Source organism: Octopus sinensis, linkage group LG8 (assembly GCF_006345805.1).
Source record: "Octopus sinensis linkage group LG8, ASM634580v1, whole genome shotgun sequence".
Classification (NCBI taxonomy): domain Eukaryota; kingdom Metazoa; phylum Mollusca; class Cephalopoda; order Octopoda; family Octopodidae; genus Octopus; species Octopus sinensis.
In genome coordinates, this window is record NC_043004.1 from 74,884,498 (window position 1) to 74,904,562 (window position 20,065).

The 20,065-nt window shown below is 34.7% G+C and overlaps 1 protein-coding gene and 1 long non-coding RNA gene across 6 annotated transcripts in view; one reads left to right on the forward strand and one right to left on the reverse strand.

Annotated features, from left to right (window-relative positions):
* The window catches only part of LOC115215035 (uncharacterized protein DDB_G0271670), a 61,385-nt gene extending 43,308 nt beyond the window's left edge, over positions 1-18,077 (forward strand). For 3 of the 5 annotated variants that reach the window (XM_036505465.1, XM_036505466.1, XM_029784167.2), the window contains exons 4-7: positions 3,794-3,832; positions 7,669-7,962; positions 13,652-13,834; positions 17,310-18,077. In XM_036505465.1, the coding sequence (XP_036361358.1) occupies positions 3,794-3,832; positions 7,669-7,962; positions 13,652-13,834; positions 17,310-17,536 (743 nt within the window). In that variant the 3' untranslated portion in view covers positions 17,537-18,077. Of the gene's footprint in view, positions 1-3,793; positions 3,833-7,668; positions 7,963-13,651; positions 13,835-15,177; positions 15,357-17,309 lie in introns of all 5 variants that reach the window. The other 2 variants (XR_005000406.1, XM_029784168.2) reach the window with 2 other exon arrangements.
* Positions 6,780-19,980, reverse strand: LOC118764590. The gene is made up of 3 exons (XR_005000407.1): positions 19,800-19,980; positions 11,053-11,058; positions 6,780-6,793 (listed from the first exon to the last, which is right to left on the reverse strand). It is a non-coding gene; the product is annotated as an uncharacterized LOC118764590 (long non-coding RNA).
* Between the last annotated feature and the right edge of the window lie 85 nt (positions 19,981-20,065).

Consider the following 20,065-nt stretch of genomic DNA (forward strand, 5'->3'; position numbering starts at 1 on the left):
TGACAGGAAGAGCATCCAGCTGTACAAAATCCATTTCAGCAATTCTCTCTGACCCATGCAATCAGGGAAAAATAAACATTAAATGGTGACGATGGTGATTGTTTCTTTGAGATCAAGCGCTTATGTTACATATTACTAGTGTGTGGTTATGAAGTCAATTGAGCAGCCAAGTGGTTTGGGGATCAATCCCACTCCACACCACCTTTGGCAAGTATTTTCTACTATAGCCCTTGACCGACTGACACTTTGTGAGTGAATCTGATAGATGGAAATTGTGATGAAGGCTGCTGTGTATGTGTGTATATATATATATATATATATATATATATATACTTTATATCATCATCATCCTTGCTTAACTTCTGCCTTCCATTCTGGCATGGGTATATATATAAATATATGTATGTATGTATGTATGTATGTATGTATGTATGTATGTATGTATGTATGTATGTATGTATGTATGTACTTGCACCACATAAAAAGCACCCTGTACACTCTGTGAAATGGTTGACATCAGGAAGTACATCCAGACATACAAACCATGACAAAACAGACAATTGGAGCCCGGTGCCACTCTCTAGATGGCCAGCTCCTGTCAAACAATCCGATGCATACGAGCAGAGGGAAAGCAAACATTAAATGACGATATATATATATATATCACTAAAGTGAACAAGGGCACTAATCAGCACCAGTATTGGTAGAAATGAGAGTCAAAACAACTTAATAACCAACAAAAGTATTATCTTAATGAGCTAACAAGAGAAAGAAGCTCCCTGTAATCATAGATACGACCAGATCATCAATTTTTAATACTCATCAGTGGCTCTCACCATGCTTAGAGTCAAACTCATCTCACCTTGTCAGCTTATAGGATTTCTTATTTCTTTACTACCCGTAAACTTACTGGTTTGGCAAAAGAGACCACTAGAATAAGTACTAGGCTTCCAAAGAATAAGTCCCGGGGTCGATTTGCTCAACTAAAGGTGGTGCTCCAGCATGGCCACAGTCAAATGACTGAAACAAGTAAAAGAATAAAAGAGTAAGAGTTTACAATTGTGCTAGGTAAACTCTATTGTGTTGTTATACTTGTCATCAATCATTATTCATATATTTGTGGAGTTTTTTGGCCTCCAATACACCTCAAGTCATTCGATACATGATGAAAAACCTTGATATTTGTTCTCCTGCAGCATGTATTTTAAGCAACACTAATTAATGTGCCAAGAGGTCTGTTTAGTTTTAAGACATTTGTTTAACTTCACATTTGACTACTATTTCTAGCAGAGCTTCCTTTATTTGCTTGGTCCGTCAATATTCCTGTCTTAACAAACTGTTATACTGCTGTTTAGTTATACCTTACATCCAGATGTTGCCTTAGATTAAAACACTAGATTTGATGTAAAATAAATAAGACATTGCAATCAATAGGAATTAAAACAATGTGTTTATTTTGAACAAAATCCTTAGCAATGTTGATTTAAAAAAAGAAATAATTGCATTGATTATTCTATTTGTATTAGGATAACATAGAGGGAAATATGATCATGAGTCAGTTTTGATAATGTAGATCTAAGCAATGGTATAGTAATAGTTTGGACTGTGTTGTGTGCTAAGGCGGCGAGCTGGCAGAAACGTTAGCATGCCGGGCAAAATGCTTAGCGGGATTTCGTCTGCCACTATGTACTGAGTTCAAATTCTGCCAAGGTCAACTTTGCCTTTCATCCTTTCGGGTTCGATTAAATAAGTACCAGTTACGCACTGGGGTCGATATAATCGACTTGATCCATTTGTCTGTCCTTGTTTGTCCCTTCTGTGTTTAGCCCCTTGTGGGTAATGAAGAAATAGATGTTACATACCTTTAACTACAAGGTGTCAGAGTGAGATGAATGGGTGCAGCTGACTGGACATTCAATCAGTTTGGGCAACTGTACTTTTTAGTACTGCAGGCACACACACACACACACACACACACACACAGATGCTAAGAGGAAGAAAGAGAGAAAGTAAAGGTGGAAGGGAGACAGTGAAAGAGGGGGAAGGAGAGAGAGAGATATATTAAAACGTCTGATGTCAAGTAGGTCAGCCTCAAATCAGCAACACCAAATATGTGGTGTCAAAATGGCTGTGCCAGAATGCCTCATGCCCTTAAAGTAGCCACCCTGTACATAAAGTAATTACCCTTCTATATCTATGAAGTGAGGCTACTATGTGGAACCACACTGCCTTTTATATTGTGTGTGTGTGTATGTGTGTGTGTGTGTGTGTGCATGTGTGTGTGTGTGTAAACATGCTGAGTGAAAGAATGACATGAGTGAAGTGTATCTGATAAACAAGTCAAATACATTTAATGAAGACTATATCAAGAGAAAAGGGCAATATTTCTGCCCCCTATGCAATATACCACAGTGACATCATCTCTATGACTCCATCACAAGCTGGGAAGAAAGAAGAATAAATGAAAAGGAGTTTTTAACACAAAATATTAAGGCTAATTAAATATGTCCAAGTTATCATTTCAAACTCTTGTTATTGTTGGCAGAACTGTTAGCATACTGGGCAAAGTGCTTAATGATATTTTCTCCATTTTTACATTTAGAGTTCAAATTCTTCCAAGATCCACTTTGACTTTCATCCTTTTGGGGTCAATAAAATAAAATAAGGCATTGAGCTGGCAGAATCGTTGGCATGCTGAACAAAATGCTTTGTGGCATTTCAGCTATCTTTGTGTTCTAAGTTCAAATTCCACTAAGGTCCATTTGGCTTTTCATCCTTTCAGGGTCAGTAAAATAAATACCAGTTGAGTACTGGGGTTGATGTAATCAACACACACCCTCCCTGGAAATTAATCATTTCTGCTCTAGGCACAAGGCCTTGAAAATTTTGGGGGAAGGGGGTTAGTTGTATATAGCGACCCTAATGCATAACTGGTATTTATTTCATCAACTCTGAGAAAGGATGAAAGGCAAAGTCGACCTCAATGGAATTTGAACTCAGAACATAGTGGCAGATGAAATGCCACTAAGCATTTCACCCAGTGTGCTATTAATTCTGCCATCTCACCACCTTACCCTCCCTCCCTCAAAACTGCTGGCCTTTGCCAAAATTAGAATCCAGTATTTTGTTATTGTTATTCTTAGTCAAATCATCCTATCCATGCTAGCATGGAAAGCGGACGTTAAAGGATGATGACGATGATGATGATGATGATATATATATATATATACACACTGTGCTTGAGGAGACCTATTGAGTCAAGTACAGCAACATCAAAAAATCAAATGGAAATTGTAGTTGTGATCCCTGTGCCTGTGGCACGTAAAAGAACCATCCGAGCATGGCCGATGCCAGTGCTGCCTTGACCGGCTTCCTTGCCGGTGGCACATAAAAAGTACCAACCAATCGTGGCCATTGCCAGCCTTGCCTGGCACATAAAAGGGACCCACTACACTCACATAGTGGTTGGCATTAGGAAGGGCATCCAGCTGTAGAAACACTGCCAGATCAGACTGGAGCCTGGTCTTGCTTCCCAGACCCCAGTCGAACCGTCTAACCCATGCTAGCATGGAAAATGGACGTTAAACAATGATGATGATGATGATTCTTAATACCTAATGTCCTTTTTGTCTTACATTCACATTCTCTAATGCACTGTATTTCTATTTATCTGGCTATTTTTTTTTTTTTTTGAAAATCTTGCATTTCTCTTGAAAGTTTCCATAAAAAACTACATCTGTAGAGAATGGCACCGCTAGTTCATTTGTAACAATTACTTCAAATTTCTTTGCAGGTGACCATTCCACTTCTTCACAGCAATCCACAACTCAAGGTAGGTAACAACTCTATCCCACTAACCCATTTTTAACTTTTCTAACAAGAATAAAACTGCATTCGTATTTCATTTTCATAATAACCAAATCTTTATAATAGGTTTAGTAAAACTGTCAACTTAATTAAATACAAATGATTAATTACTTATTGTAAACCTAATAGCATTTTTTCCTAGCAAGTTTGGGTACTTTTTGGTTATCTCACCCCCATTCAAAACTTGCCATTAAAAAATTGGGTTATCTCCCCATTAAAAAGTTGAGTATATTGGAAACAAGAGATTGGATTAAAAGGGTTGGGATCCTTTTGATTACTCTTTTTACTCTTTTACTTGTTTCAGTCATTTGACTGCAGCCATGCTGGAGCACCACCTTTAGTCGAACAACCCCAGGACTTATTCTTTGTAAGCCTAGTTCTTATTCTATCAGTCTTTTTTGCCGAACTGCTAAGTTACGGGGATGCAAACACACCAGCATCAATTGTCAAACGATGTTGGGGGGACAAACACAGACGCACAAACATATACACTCATATATATACATATACATGTATATGACGGGCTTCTTTCAGTTTCCATCTACCAAATCCACTCACAAAGCTTTGGTCAGCCCGAAGCTATAGTAGAAGACACTTACCCAAGGTGCCACGCAGTGGGACTGAACCCGGAACCATGTGGTTGGTGAGCAAGCTACTTACTACACAGCACTCCTGCGCCTATACTTCAACACATTGTTGACTTTTGGCCCCCTCAATATGCATAGTATGATTTGTTATAAAAATGTTATTAGATTCAATAAGACGTTTACTCTTTTCACTTTATTAATTTTTTGTCATTTTGTTTTTTATTTTATTGAGAGATAAACAATTTTTTAGTTAGGGGAGATAACCCAATTTTTTAATGGGGGTGAGATAACCAAAGAGTAGCCAAGTCTGTTTGCTATGCTGCACTGAGAAAACATTTATAGAATGGCTTTGCTTCTTGCAAGATGTTGCATGAACATGACTAATAATAACTAATCAACAAAATTTATTAACTTCTCAAACATATAATTTGAGACTTTGATTAACTTCAATCCTTAGTTATTTCAAGTACATACAAATTTAAATCATAAAAACATGTAATTATGCAACTAACCTCTGCTCCCTAAAATTGCTGGCCTTGAGCCAAAGTTTGAAACCGTTATTATTATTATTATTATCTTAAGACAATTTATTATGATATTGTTATCATGTCTGTAAGGGTGGCACAGGTGGTAATGCTCTGAGAAGTGATTAATTGATTAATGAGAGTTGCATTTTATCCCACTGCTGGTCTACAAGAAATATTTACTATACTTAGTTCTATAAACTATAGCTACTCTAACACATGTGCGTGTGTGGGTGGGGGGTGGGGGTAAAGGATCAAGGGGTCACTAACTGACCTGCCTGAACTTAGATTTAAACAATTTACCAGAAATACTTCCAGACAAGTTGATATTGAAAGGGTTTGAGCTGTTTCTGGATTTCGTATTTCTTACTACAACTTCTTATAGTTTTAAACCCTTCCCCCAAGTTATAAACTCCATCTCTCATCCTCTGTTCAGTTTTTATTATATCTCACTTCTAAATATTGATGTTAATTTATTTAACCAATCTTTTGTCTTCAAAACTGAATCTTTCTGAAATTCTTGGATGAACTTTCCTTCTGACACAACCACTGACCTGCAGCAACGCATACTAATGATATCCAAAGTGTTTCAAGCCTCAAATCTAGGACGGTCTAAAAGAGATAAGAGATAATGGTACTGGTCTCTCTCATCCCTCACTCTCTCTCTCTCTAACTCTCTCCCTCTCTTCCTCTCTCTCGACAGACTAACATATATAACCTAACAAAATGTTATTCTTAAAATTCTATGATGGTGGTGGTAATGGTGGTGGTAATGATGATGATGATGATGATGATGATGATAATGATCGTTTCTTTTTTACTTGTTTCAGTCATTAGACTACGGCCATGCTGGTGCACCACCTTCAAGAATTATAGCTGAATGAATCAAATCTCAGTATTTTTATATTTAAAAAATTTTTTTATCCCATGCCTGGTACTTATTTTATCAGTCTCTTTTACTGAACCACTAAGTTACAAGGATATAAAGGCATCAACACTATTTGTCAAGCAGTGGTGGGGACAAACTCAGATGCAACACACACACTTATATACAATGGGCTTCTTTCAGTCTTTGTCTATCAAATCCTCTCAAAGTCATTGATCAGCTTGACGCTACAGTAGAAGACACCTGACCAAGGTGCCACACAGTGGGACTGAACCTTAAACTATATGACTGGGAAGCGAACGACTTACCCCCCAGCCTCAAGAAGTCTACCTATACGTAATTATGTCATTTTCATTTTTCCATGGGTTCTAGGACTTGTATGGCTTGAGCTTAACTCAGTTTCCATGGCATGTAAGTGACTGAGATTACAACACACCCCACTGAATGAGATGTTGGTCTGTTACAAGATCAAACTTCCTATATATTGCAGAAACTCATTGTCGGCTGAGTGGACTGGAGCAATGTAAAATGGAATGTTTCGTTCAAAATCACAACACCCCCATCCAGTCCAGAACTCAAAACAATTTTACAATCATGGGTGCAACACCCTAGCCACCAGGTCACATGTCTTCACAACTTCATTATGTATTGGTTGCTTATCTAATTTCATTTGTTTGTCTTAGCTAAGTGAGGAGTGGGAAGAGTCAGTGACCAGGAGAGTTGCAAACTTTCGCAGAATATTGAGACTAGTGTGGATAATGTCTAATTTGAACATCTGCAGGTGAATGTTTATAGGAACAATGCCAGTGAGAGGTAACAACATGTTCTAGCAACAGAGTGAATTCCATCACCAGCTACACCCAGGACTTGGTGGTCATATTAAACTAACCAGTACATTGCTGCTACCTTCTATCGAGCCCTGTTCTGCTCTGGTCTAGCCAAGCTTTGACCAAATGCATTCCAGCTTTGACCATTCCAATTTTTGAGGTGAATCTAAGACAAAATTACCCAAAGTATTTGTCTCTTTATACTGAGCTCTCTTTTGTGTTTTGTATTGATCTGTCATATCATCAATGTATCATTCTACCTGTCCTTCAATCTATTCATTTATCTATCTATCTCTCTATCTATCCATTTATCCCTGTTTATATACCCTACTCTTTTTCTCCCCACTTCTTTTCCTGTTTCAATAATCTTTTCTTGCCTGTTACTGTTTCCTTCTTTCCCTTTCCAATGGGTCCCACAAGCCTTTCTTCATCTATTTCTAGTGGTATTCATTCTTTCAAACTGGCCGTTCAACTAGTCAGTCACACTTATTAATTTAAAGTTTTTCTTGTTTTTTTTTTTGTTTTTTTTGCAGCTCTTGGTTTGCAAAGCCAACAGAGGACACTATCTCTCCTGTTAGCATTACTCAACACAACTTGTCCTAATTTCATAGCTAAGTCAAAAGGCATTTTATGTATACATAATATACATTTCTTTTTCTCATTTACAAACTGTATTTTTTCTGTCACAGTCTTTGCAACAGTTTTTTCTGTCCATTTTCTATCAAATCTGTTCATCCATACATCAGCAACTTTTGGAGCTGACATCATCAATGTGAATATTATTCTCCGAAAGTGTCAAAATTGTGATGAAATTTGGGTGACATATGATGAGGGATAGAGTATGATTGCATTTATGTGTGTGTATTTTTCATTTTTTCCTACATTCCTTTGGCATCCCTCTGTGCCACCTTTTACATTTTATATAAAAATGTATGTATGATATTTATATAAGCATTATATATATATTGGTATTGCAGATTATAATGATTTTTTAACATCAAATATTGGTTACCCAATTACTGAAACATCTCAATCAACCAATGAAGTTTTGTCAACCACTCTTAGTGTTTCCACCAGCTCAGTTCCATCCGGTCAGGATCAAACCTCAACAACTGAAAGTACATCATTACAAAATACAGACATATTTTCTACTATCCCTGCAAACACCACCAATCAAAATTCTATATTTAGTAGCACCTCACCCAGTAATTCTACAAGCAGCTCTTCCAACATGACCACCACCAACCCTGAAGGAACGACTACCAATTATAGTCAGTGAATGTATTTTATACATAGTCTTTTATTAAAATATTGTTGTTATTTTATTGTAGTAGCTGATCCCCAGGTGAGCCTTGATCAACTAGACTTACAATGGTGTTAAATCCATGACTAGATCTTCTCATCTTTTTTGTTATCCAAAGTGTTATTTCTTTAGCTTGTTATAAGAGGAAGATTTGTCTGCTATTTCTAGCAAGTCAAGAGACTGTATAAATCTTCTCTTGTCAAGCTGTCACTTTATGTTTATTCTTGTAGATATTGTAGATGCAAGGAATGAGACAGTTGGGTGCAGCTGTTTGGATGCTAATGGTTTGGCATGGCTGACCGGACATACAATCCTTTTTTAACAACAGAACTTTTTGGCATTGGAGGCAAACACACATTTGCACACACACACACACCACACAAACTGACAGACATACACACACACTCATATAAACGCATTCATACATATATTACACATAAAAGTGCATGCATGTCTATGTGGATAGGCTCAGGCATGGCTGTGTGGTAAAGAGCTCATTTTGCAATCATGTTGTTTCAGGTTCGATCCCACTTTGCAGCAACTTGGGATAAATATTTTCTACCATAGCCATGAACTAACTAATGCCTTGTGAGTACACACACCACACATACACTTGAAATGTACACATATAGATAGAAAGAGAGAGAGAGAAAGAGAGATCAGGAAATTATAATTTATCAATTGAATATAGTGACATAAACACTTTAGCTTTCCTTATACGCATAGAGAAATATAGTCACACACATAAACACAGAGAGGGAGGAGGGAGAGAGAGTGGGAGATGAGAGAGGTGTGGGTAACATTAAAGCAAAAGAAATATTAAGATGCTGGATGTCAAATAAATCAGCATCAGATCAGCAACTCCAAATAGGCAGTGCCAAAGCAGTTGTACCGAAATGTCTTGTGCTCATAATTGCTTGTACATAATATGTAAACATAGAACATTCCTCATGATAACCAACAGTGTGCCAGTTATTGTTAATGTTGAATAATATATGGTGTTTTTCACACTGACATTTGTTACATCATTTGTTTTTTTCATTTTAAAAAAGAACTGCACTATATCAAGCCAACACTTGCTTTTTGTTTTGCCTTTTATTATTTATCTATTTGCTTATTTATTCATTCACTTATTTATTGCTATGCCTGAGAGAAATATGCTATTTCTTCTTTATTTTCCCTTTGCATCCTCTCTAAGAATCTTTCACATTTATTTCATGGTCCTTGCTCAGATGAAATTTCTGATTTAGTACCCTCTGTCAAGACCTTTAAATGTATCATCCACTTCTCTTCTCAGGTGTGTCATTTCTCTGATGAGTCTCTTGTTAATCATAAGTCTATTTTTCTCAATAGCTTCTTTCCTCAAACTGCTGCTCTCTGGAATTCACTGCCAACATCTTGTTTTCTTCTGGTCTATGATATTCAGCCTTATTTTTTCTGTCAATCAACATCCTTTGACTTTGTTGGCCTCACGCCCCTTCCTTTCCTTCTTTGTAGTCTCTTATGCTACAGTGATCTCAAGTGCTTTGTTTGAGACAAAATCATATAAAAAATTTCATTTTAGCACCCAACTAGATACTGGCATGAATCAGCAGTGTTGATGTACTTGTTTTGCTATTCAGTTATGACTTCTTTACGTATTTATATACTGTAAGTTATCCAATAGCATATTAGATACTGTTAGGGTAGTCATATGAAAGAGAATCAAAAGTGATTAAAGGACAATTCTCCCTCATATATTCATTGAATCTGCATTTAAACTTAATTTAAAATATATTTTACCTTCACTAACAGATTGGATCACACTATATATAATTCAATTGCCAAATATTAATTCATATGTAAATTAGTTCTGGAAATATTCAATTTATTTTCAGTCTATGTAAATTGATTCTCAAAGTATTTAATTAAATCACTTAAGTATGAACACATTAATAGAGTGTGCCTCAAAATATTTAATTCACTTGCTAAATGTTAATACATATGTAAATTAGTTCTAGAAATACTTAATTTATTTTCTAATTAAGGTATAATATTTATGTAAATTGATTCTCAAAGTATATAATTTAATCACTTAAGTATGAGTACATTAATAGAGTGTTCAGTTCTATATTTAAGAAATGAGGAGTTATGTACATTATTTACATTTAACGGATATTTGTCCTCATCTTGTTTGTTGTTAACACAACGTTTCAGTTGTTATACTCTCCAGCCTTCATCAAGTGTCTTGGGGAAAGTTCGAACCTGGGTTCTCATTCCTAAGGTATTTTTTGATGTTATTATTTTTATCATCATTATTATTATTCAGGTCACTGCCTGGAATCGAACTCAGAAACTTGGAGTTAGTAGTCCGTGCTCTTAACTCTGGGCATATGGCGTAGTGGTTAAAATCGCGGGCTACTAACCCCAAGATTCTGAGTTTGATTCCAGGCAGTGACCTGAATAATAATGATGATGATGATAATAATAATAATAATAATAATAATAATAATAATAATAATAATAATAATTATAATGATAAAAATTTAGCTAGCAGACAAAAGCACAAGAAAATTTGTGACCTGAATAATAAGGATAATAATAATAATAATATTATAATAATAATAATATAATAATAATAATAATAATAATAATAATTATAATAATAATAAAAATTTAGCTAGCAGACAAAAGCACATGAAATTTAGCTAGCAGATGGGAACAGAAACCTCTCCATGGCAAGTATGTGGCCCATAGCAAACAAGCTGATGTCGACCAGAAACACACGCACCAATGGTTACGAAGTTCAGGGCTAAAAGTAGAGAGTGAATGTTTCATATTAGCTGCTCAAGACTAAAGCTTATTAACCCGGAATACCAAACCAATGTGATATAAAATGGAGCTCACCCAAAATGCTGATTCTGTAACGATGAGATTGAAACAATAGACCACCTAATCTCGGGGTGTAGAGTCTTAGCACCTGTAAAATATAAAGCAAGACATGACAGAGTCGGCCAGTATTTACTTTGGACAATATGTCGGCATTATAAAATCAAAACCACTGACAAATGGTATAAACATCATACTGAAGATGTGACTGAGGGAGAAAATGTGTTGATTCTATGGGACTTCCCTGTACAGACCGACAGGACTATAAAAGCTAATAAACCGGATATTATTATAAAGATCAGACAAAAAGGACATGTTTATTAATTGACATGAGTATTCCCTGTGATCACAATATAGCGGCGAAAGAATTTGACAAGATTAGTAAATATAAAGACCTGCTAATAGAAATTGAAAAAATGTGGCATCTCAAGGCGACTACAGTACCGGTGATTGTAGGATCTCTAGGAACGATAAATAAGGTACTGAAACCTATTTGAAAATGATTCCAGGCTTACCATCCCTACAGGAGGTGCAAAAAATCGTATTAACTGGAACGGCTCATGTACTGAGAAGAGCACTATCGCTGTAAAAATAACATCCATCCATGAATTTATTTATTTATTAATTTTTAAATACATATTTTATCTTTGAATTTGCACGTGTAATCTGGGAATGCATACAATGCCCTTCTCTGCCCTAGGTGTATGGAAAACACTCGGCGAGAAACGGGAGAAACTTTGAAGAAAGAAGGAAAAAACATAACAATAATAATAATAATAACAACATCGAAAAATACCTTAGGAATGAGAACCAAAGTTTGAAATTTCCCCAAGACACCTGATGAAGGCTGGAGGGTAAAACAACTGAAACGTTGTGTTAACAACAAACAAGATGAGGACAAATATCCGTTAAATGTAAATAATGTACATAACTCCTCATTTCTTAACTATTGAACTGGAGGGTATATCAGCTGAAAAGTTGTGTTAAACAAGCAAGATGAGAACAAATATCCATCAAATGTAAATAATGTACATAATTCCTCATCTCTTAACTATTGAACTGAACACTCTATTAATGTACTCGTACTTAAGTGATTTAATTATATACTTTGAGAATCATTTTACATAAATATTATGTATATCAGCCGAAACATTGTGTTAACAACAAACAATTTGAGGACAAATAGCCATCAAATGTAAATAATGTAAATAATGTTTTAATAGAGTGTGCCTCAAAATATTTAAGTCAATTACTAAAATAGGGACAAACACTTAAACTACTTCTATGCTTTTGTATATAAGACTATTATCATCTTTGTCAGCATTATCATAAGTTTCCTCCTCTTCCACCTCTACCTTCTAATCATGATTATCATCATCACCACCATCACCATTAATGTATTAGAGTCTGTTTTTTTCCACACTGATATGTCAGACATGTCTATCTTTCAATATATTAAAACTGCTTTAATCATTTATCATCTCAATAGAAATTGCAGTTGTGATACCAGTGCTGGTGGCATGTAAAAGAACCATCCAAACGTGGCTGTTGCCAGCGCCGCCTCAACTGGCCTCCATGTCGGTGGCACATAAAAAGCACCAACCAATCGTGGCCATTGCTAGCCTCGTCTGGCACCTGTGCCAGTGGCATGTAAAAAGCACCCACTACACTCTCAGAGTAGTTGGCATTAGGAAGGGCATCCAGCTGTTGAAACACTGCCAGATCAGACTGGGCCTGGTGCAGCCTCCTGGCTTCCCAGACCCCTGTTGAACCGTCCAACCCATGCTAGCATAGAAAGCGAACGTTAAACGATGATAATGATCATCTCAGCTGTTTTGACCCAGTATTTTAAAAGTTGATTTTTTTTCCTACTTTTTCACATCTCTTCTTTTCATCTTCCACTCATCATCTTCATTCACTGATTCCTTGTACCACACAATCATCTATCTTTCACATTTCAGCCAGCTTTCTTGTGCTCCACTTTTATTATGCAGCTTAATATTATGCACCATACTGTTCCTGCTCAGTTCATCTTTTTCCAGCCTCTGCAGGTCTTACATATTCACTTCCCATGACTCAGCACCAAGCAGCATCACATTTCTTACACATTATTCATGCTACTTATTATTACATATTATTGCATATTATTATTATATATTATTATATTTCATTACAAATTACATATAATTGCATAGTATTATTACATATTAATTTTATTACATATTATTTTTACATATAATTATGACATATTATTCATGCTACTTATCTTTCATAGTAAGGCAGAAAGAGAGAGAGAGCGACAGAGATAAACTCTAAATATATCATCAACCTCACTTATAGCATTGGCTGGGTGCATGTTGTTATGCCTCTGGTGCTACAAAGCTTGTCTGTAAGGAGACTGAAGAGCTCCCTTTCTCTGTTTTGTGCTACTATTTAAGGTCCAGTGCTTCTGCTCTGCAAAAGGATTTGCCATCACTGCACCTTCTGAGACCCACACTTCACCATGTGATTATACAAATGCAAATATCCCTCTCTCTCCATCTATCTATCTATCTATCTATCTATCTATCTATCTATCTATCTATCTCCTATCTATCTCTATCTGTCTGTCTGTCTGTCTGTCTGTCTATCTATCTATCTCTATCTCTCTATCTATCTATCTATCTATCTATCTATTTATCTCTCCTTCCTTCCTTTTTATCTTCAATTAGTATTTTCTTTCAAACATTGTTTTAAAGATTTATTTCGAAAGCAAACTTTTGTTAAACTTGTCTCTCATTCCAAACCAGATAATTTTACTGAAAGTTTCAATACAACAACAACAACTACACTTATAAACAATGCAACCGAGAGTTCGAATTATACAATAATGTCTGTAACTCCAAATCTGTCAGAGAATGGAAATGTCAGTGTAACAGATGATGTGAATGTTACATTTTCTCAGAGTAACGACACAGAAAACTCTACAATAGGTTGGTATCAATTAGTAATTCTATAATGTAGTAACTACCTATCTTTTTATAACAATATATCATTATAGATCATACACTACAGATAACTGCCATGTATGAATCAAAGCAGATCTGGAAAACCTTAAAATTACAAGAGAAGATCATCAACATCATCATCATCATCATCATCATCATCACACCATCACCACCACCATCATCATCATCATCGTCATCATCCTTTTCATTTTCACTTTCCATTTCTTTCATGGATTTCATTGATAAGGGATTTTCTATGGCTAGATGCCCTTTTATTGACAATCCTCACCTTTTTCCTTGTAAGGGAATATTTCCCCATAACTAGACATGTTTCTACAAAAGATTACAAATGAAGGACACAGCAAGCATGATCGAGACATCCATTTACAAGTATCAGACAATCTCAAAGCAAAGCAACAATAACACGCACACAGATATACACACACACACAATATATATATATGTGTGTGTGTGTGTGAGTGTATGTGTGTGCTTATGAGAATGTATTTTTCTTAATTATAATATTGTAATAATTAAGTGTTAGTTATTTTGGAGTCAAAAAAGTTTAACTGATTAGTAGGTTTTGAACTAGTGAAATCGCTATATATATATATATATATATATATATATATATATATATATATATATGTATGTATATATATATAGTCACCAATTATTCTCAAAGAAAAATGAGAAGTTGCCTCCTTTTTGCTTTGTTCAGCTCAGAGAAATTACTGCTTTGGGCAAGAAGATATTTGCATTTGGGGAAATGACAATGATGTGGTATACCCATGCCAGATTATTTTGTGAGTGCTGTAGAGTATAAAAGACAATGGCTGAAAGGTGAGAGAGGACTTCAGCACAACTTTGTATTATACAGCTATTAAAACTATGTTTGCTGCCAAGACCATTTGTCAACCGCCATCATCAACATTGAAATCTCTGTAATCAAGAACCTACATCTTCAATCAATACTTCTTGGACTCATGACTCTGGTGACTATTTCACTTCTTCTAATTTTCACTCAAAGCATGAGGACCAATTACATATTGAAACGTTTAATATTTTTGTTCATTGTTTCAATCTCTTTGTTAATGCTATTGTTTTATATTTAATCTTGACTCTGCATTGCTGTCAGCTTCTGTAACTGTAACTCACAACTTTTGAAATGCTGTGTATTCCAAAAATGTCTGAAGCAAAACGACAACACACATTCCTTCTCAATAATTCATCTTTGATTTTTCCACAAGCATTTTCTTTCAAACATAGACTCAGAGAACTACTCATAAATCAAATATTTATCTCTTTTATCTCTGTTTCCAAACTAGATGATTCTACTGAAAGTTTCTATACAACACAGCTACACTTATAAAGAATGAAAGTGATATTGTGAATTATACAAGTACTTATTCTTATCCTAATTCATCAAATGATAAATATATGAACGTAACCATAGATGAGAATACCACATTTTTTCAGAGTAATAACACCGTAAACTCTACAATAGGTTGGTATCTATTATTCATTCTATAATGGTGTAGTAGCCATTCATTAAGATTTTAATGGTTGAGCTCTTGTGTAAGGAGGTAGGTAACCCTCAGGGGTGACCATTTCTGTCTTGAGTCTTTCCAATGTAACCATTTCCTCAATTTAACAGCATGTTTACTAATGACACTGGATTGGGAGAACCGGTAGAGTATTGGACAGAATTTCTTGTGGCATTTGCCTTTAATATCTTTTCCTTGTTTCACTCATTAGATTATGGCCATACTGGGGCAGTGCTCTGAAGAATTTTCGTTGAACAAGTCAACCCAAGTACATCTTTACAAACCTAGTACTTGTTCTATCACTCTCTTTTGGCAAACCACTAAGTTACAGAGACATAAACACACCAAGCAGTGGTAGGGGACAAACGCAAACACATACACACAACACACACATACATACATAGATACATACATATATATATATATATATATATATATATGAGGATCAAAACGGTTTGATTCAGATTCTGTGGTACTTCAAGTTTCAAAGCATAAGATTCTTATCCTCAGCCACTGGAAATTTGAATTTGTATTTCTAATGGCTGACTATAAACATCTTATGCGTTGAAATTAGAAATGCCCCAGAATTAGAATCAAACTATTTTGAATCATACATGTAACTCCCAATAAATGAGCTGAGTGCCCTTCTTTCATTTGTCCACTCACTCATATCTCATATATATATATATATATATATATATATATATATATATACATACATATATATCTGTAAATTCCTCTATTTACATATCAAGGTCTCTTTCATTCTTTTATTGTCTTTACCATTTCTATCAATAGATATATATATATATATATATATATATATATATATATATACACACATACACAAAACGTACTTCTTTCAATTTCCTTCTACCGAATCCACTCACAAGGTTTTAGTCAGCTCAAAGCTATAGTAGAAGACACTTGCCCAAAGTGTCATACAGTGGAACTGAACCCAGCACCATGTGGTTGGGAAGCAAGCTCCTTACCCCACAGCCATCCCAGTATCTATTTTTAAAGTTCTCACTTCAGTTGCTGCTGGGGTTGACTTAGCTATTAATGTTTCATGGAATGTAAAAATGAAACTGATCTAACGTTTATTCTGATCCTAATTCAGGTTTACATCTTACAGTCATGTCTATTGATGGAATGAATATATTCTTCTAAACAACACATCACTCAATCTCACATTTCAGACCCATCATTGCTAGTTAGATTCCAAAAACTCTGTTCCCTGTCAAAAGCGGGCCAATGGTAGGAGGTAAAATTTGAGCTCAGTATGCAAAGAGCTGGAACTAATACTACAAGGTATTTTGTCCAATACTCTGGTAATTCCACCAATCCAGCCTGGAACTGTTATTACATTTATTGACCCTCAGAAGGAGGAAATGTGGAGTTGACCCTATTGGGATTTGAACTCAGAGCACAAACAATCCAAAACAAATAATACAAAGCATGTTATCTAACACTCTAATAACTTTAATGAATTATTGGCCTGAGCCCAAGATAAAAATGAGGCTATGATTATTTGTTGTTGTTTTTTTTGTTTGATATTGTGTTTTTAACATAGCAAATCCATTAGAGATGTTATTTCTGCAGCAGTTGGACTATCAACTGAATATATACATCAAGTATGACGTGGATGGTTTTGATATTTCATTTGATATTACAAATGTTTTAAAGTCAACTTTACATGATGCATTTTGGATTTAATAAACAATGCTTTATACTTTATTTATTTTTCAATTTGTAACTCTTATTCCATATAATTATCTTTTGATTGTCTTTTTATTTTTATAATTATTAATCTTCATTAAATTTCTCTTTTCATTTATTCTGCTCACATTTTATTGAAGAATTACTTACATATTCATATATTGTTTTGTTTTCTATTTTATTTTACTCTGCAGATTCTAACCTCAACCAAAATGTCACTTCCTCCAAACAAGAAACTTATTTGAAAAATGAAGCAGATTCAAACAATACGCTTATGATAACGGTTCTAATTGGGACTTTATCAGTTGGAACTCTTCTCTTTGTTGCCGTAATTGTGGTCATCAGCAAAAAAATAATCGATGGCTGGCAGAAGCGACATTATTCTAGAATCGATTATTTGGTCAATGGCATGTACAACTAAGCTGATTTAAGATCTACATACGCATGCACAGACATGTATAAGTACATATGTACATACTATATATATGCCTATACACATACATACATCCACATTAAAATCATAACTAGTCTTCCAACTAAGACAGTATAATTCTTTCATATTTATGCGTATTCTTTAAGTTCCTTTAAACCATTATCTTTAATTGAAATTATGACCAAACTGGGGTTAAGGTTAAATAACTGTGATAAAAGCCAGAGATCAAGAAATACATTTCTGAGGGATTTTTGTTGTAGATGATACCAAGTTTGATGACATTTAAGACACTTTATTTTCAAAAAATGCCTTAAAGAAACATGTCACTTCATGTCACTATAAGCTTTAATGCACTAAGTACTAATTTTCCTGGATACGTGCAACTGAAACTGAAGTGCATCTAATATACCTATAAGCCTTTTATGCCATCAATTACGGTAATTTTTTATTGATATTTTCTTAAGCCAATGTTTTTCAATATGATGAAAGATTAAGGTGATGGAGTGGAATAAACTATTAGGGACTTGGACTAAATGTCTTGAGTTTATTTTGTAATAACCTTTTCTGTTCTGAGGTGAAATTTTTCTTGGTAAAAACTTTGTACCTGAAGTACTAGTCATATGCTGGGGTTTCACTCAGTTGCATGAATTTGTACCTTGTTTCTATATATGAAACCAATTGTTTTTATGGAAAGATATTTTCAAGTGCACTCTCGGAGTGGTTGGTGTTAGGAAGGGCATCCAGCTGTAGAAACCTTGCCAGATCAGATTGAAGCCTGGTGCAGCCATCTGGTTCGCCAGTCCTCAGTTAAACCCTCCAACCCATGCCAGCATGGAAAGCAGATGTTAAATGATGATGATAATGATGATGATGATGAGATATTTTACATAAATTATTGGTGTCTCTATTTTCTCTTACAACTGGAAGCTTGTTATAAAGCTAATTATTTCAGTCCTGAAATTGAAGAGTTTTCTGTTATTCATATAAAATAAATTCATTGACCAGAATTAAGTGATGTGCATAAATACATCATATATTACCACTGGTAGGGTTTGAACTCATAACTTGTGTACCAGGAATTGATTTTTTTTTCTCTTTAAATGGTTCTGGGTGACAGGAAAATTAGTTTTTTCATTACTGAAATCAGGATTTGAAACCTAAGCATGTTGATAGTGAGGCTATGAGTAAACAAATAGGGCTTACACACAAGGACAGTATTTTGGGAGTAATATTATGGAAAATCAGCTAAGATATCTAATATATATATATGTGTGTGTGTGTGTGTGTGTGTGTGTGTGTGTGTGTGTGTGTATAGTGAAAGTGACCAACAGATAGAAATATACATAGATAACCATCAACAATTTATAAATATATATATATATATATCATTCAAGATATTATAGCTAAATTCCATGATCTCATCAGAAGAATCAGAAGGAAAGATTTTTCTTTTAAAAATATAATGGTACAGAAGAAAACCAGAAACCAATAAGCAACTCTCGGATATTAATATATTGGGTTGTTCGGTAAGTTTGTGCTGATTTTTCAAGGAAAGAAAAAGATTAATAAATACTTGCCATTATATTTTTAATCAACCAAATATGAACCATTTTGTTGCACAATGCGTCTCTATCTTTCCTTTAACTTGAAAATACCCTCTTCCCAGAATTGAGGTGGTTTCATGGCAAAGAATTCATCAAGGTATCTTTTTACGTCATCTAAGGAATTGAAATTTTTACCATTAAGACTATTCTGCAGAGACCTGAATAAGTGGAAATCCATAATCTGGTGAGTATGGAGAGTAGGGTAACACATCCCAGCCAAGCTGCAGCAATTCTTGTTTGGTTCCCAAAGGATCAAATGCCGAAAATGAACTTTCTTATCTCCCATTTTAAAGGGTTACAGAATTAACACAGGTTATAGGAACATAAACCTTCTTCCACGAAAAGATAGCTTAAACTGTGCTCTAAATAGAGGTGAAGTCAAATCCTATTTTATGGACTCAACCATGTTCTAAAATAAGTCAAAAAGTAAGTTACTATAAATCGGCACAAACTTTCCGGACAACCCAATATTTATGTATGTGAATATATATATATATATATATATATATATACACACACCATAAGCGCCATATATATATATATATATATATATATATATATAATAATAATAACAATAATAATAATAATAATAATAAAAAGGTAAAATAAATGAATTAATTAATCAATTAATTAGTTAATCTCGAAACGTGTATGTAGCTAATCTGAGTCATGTAAATTCGTTATTTTTTCTTTTTGCCCACGTAAAAAAGTGTGTTACTGTCTGGGAGATCTTTTATGGTAGTAGAAAAGGCATTTAACTGCTATTTCTAAATTCGGTGCATGGTAAAGCAATTAGCTGATCCCTGATTATAATTATGTTTATAATTATAGAATGTGTACGTACATACATACATACGTACATACATACATACATACATACAGACAGACAGACAGAGAGAGAGGCAGGCAGACA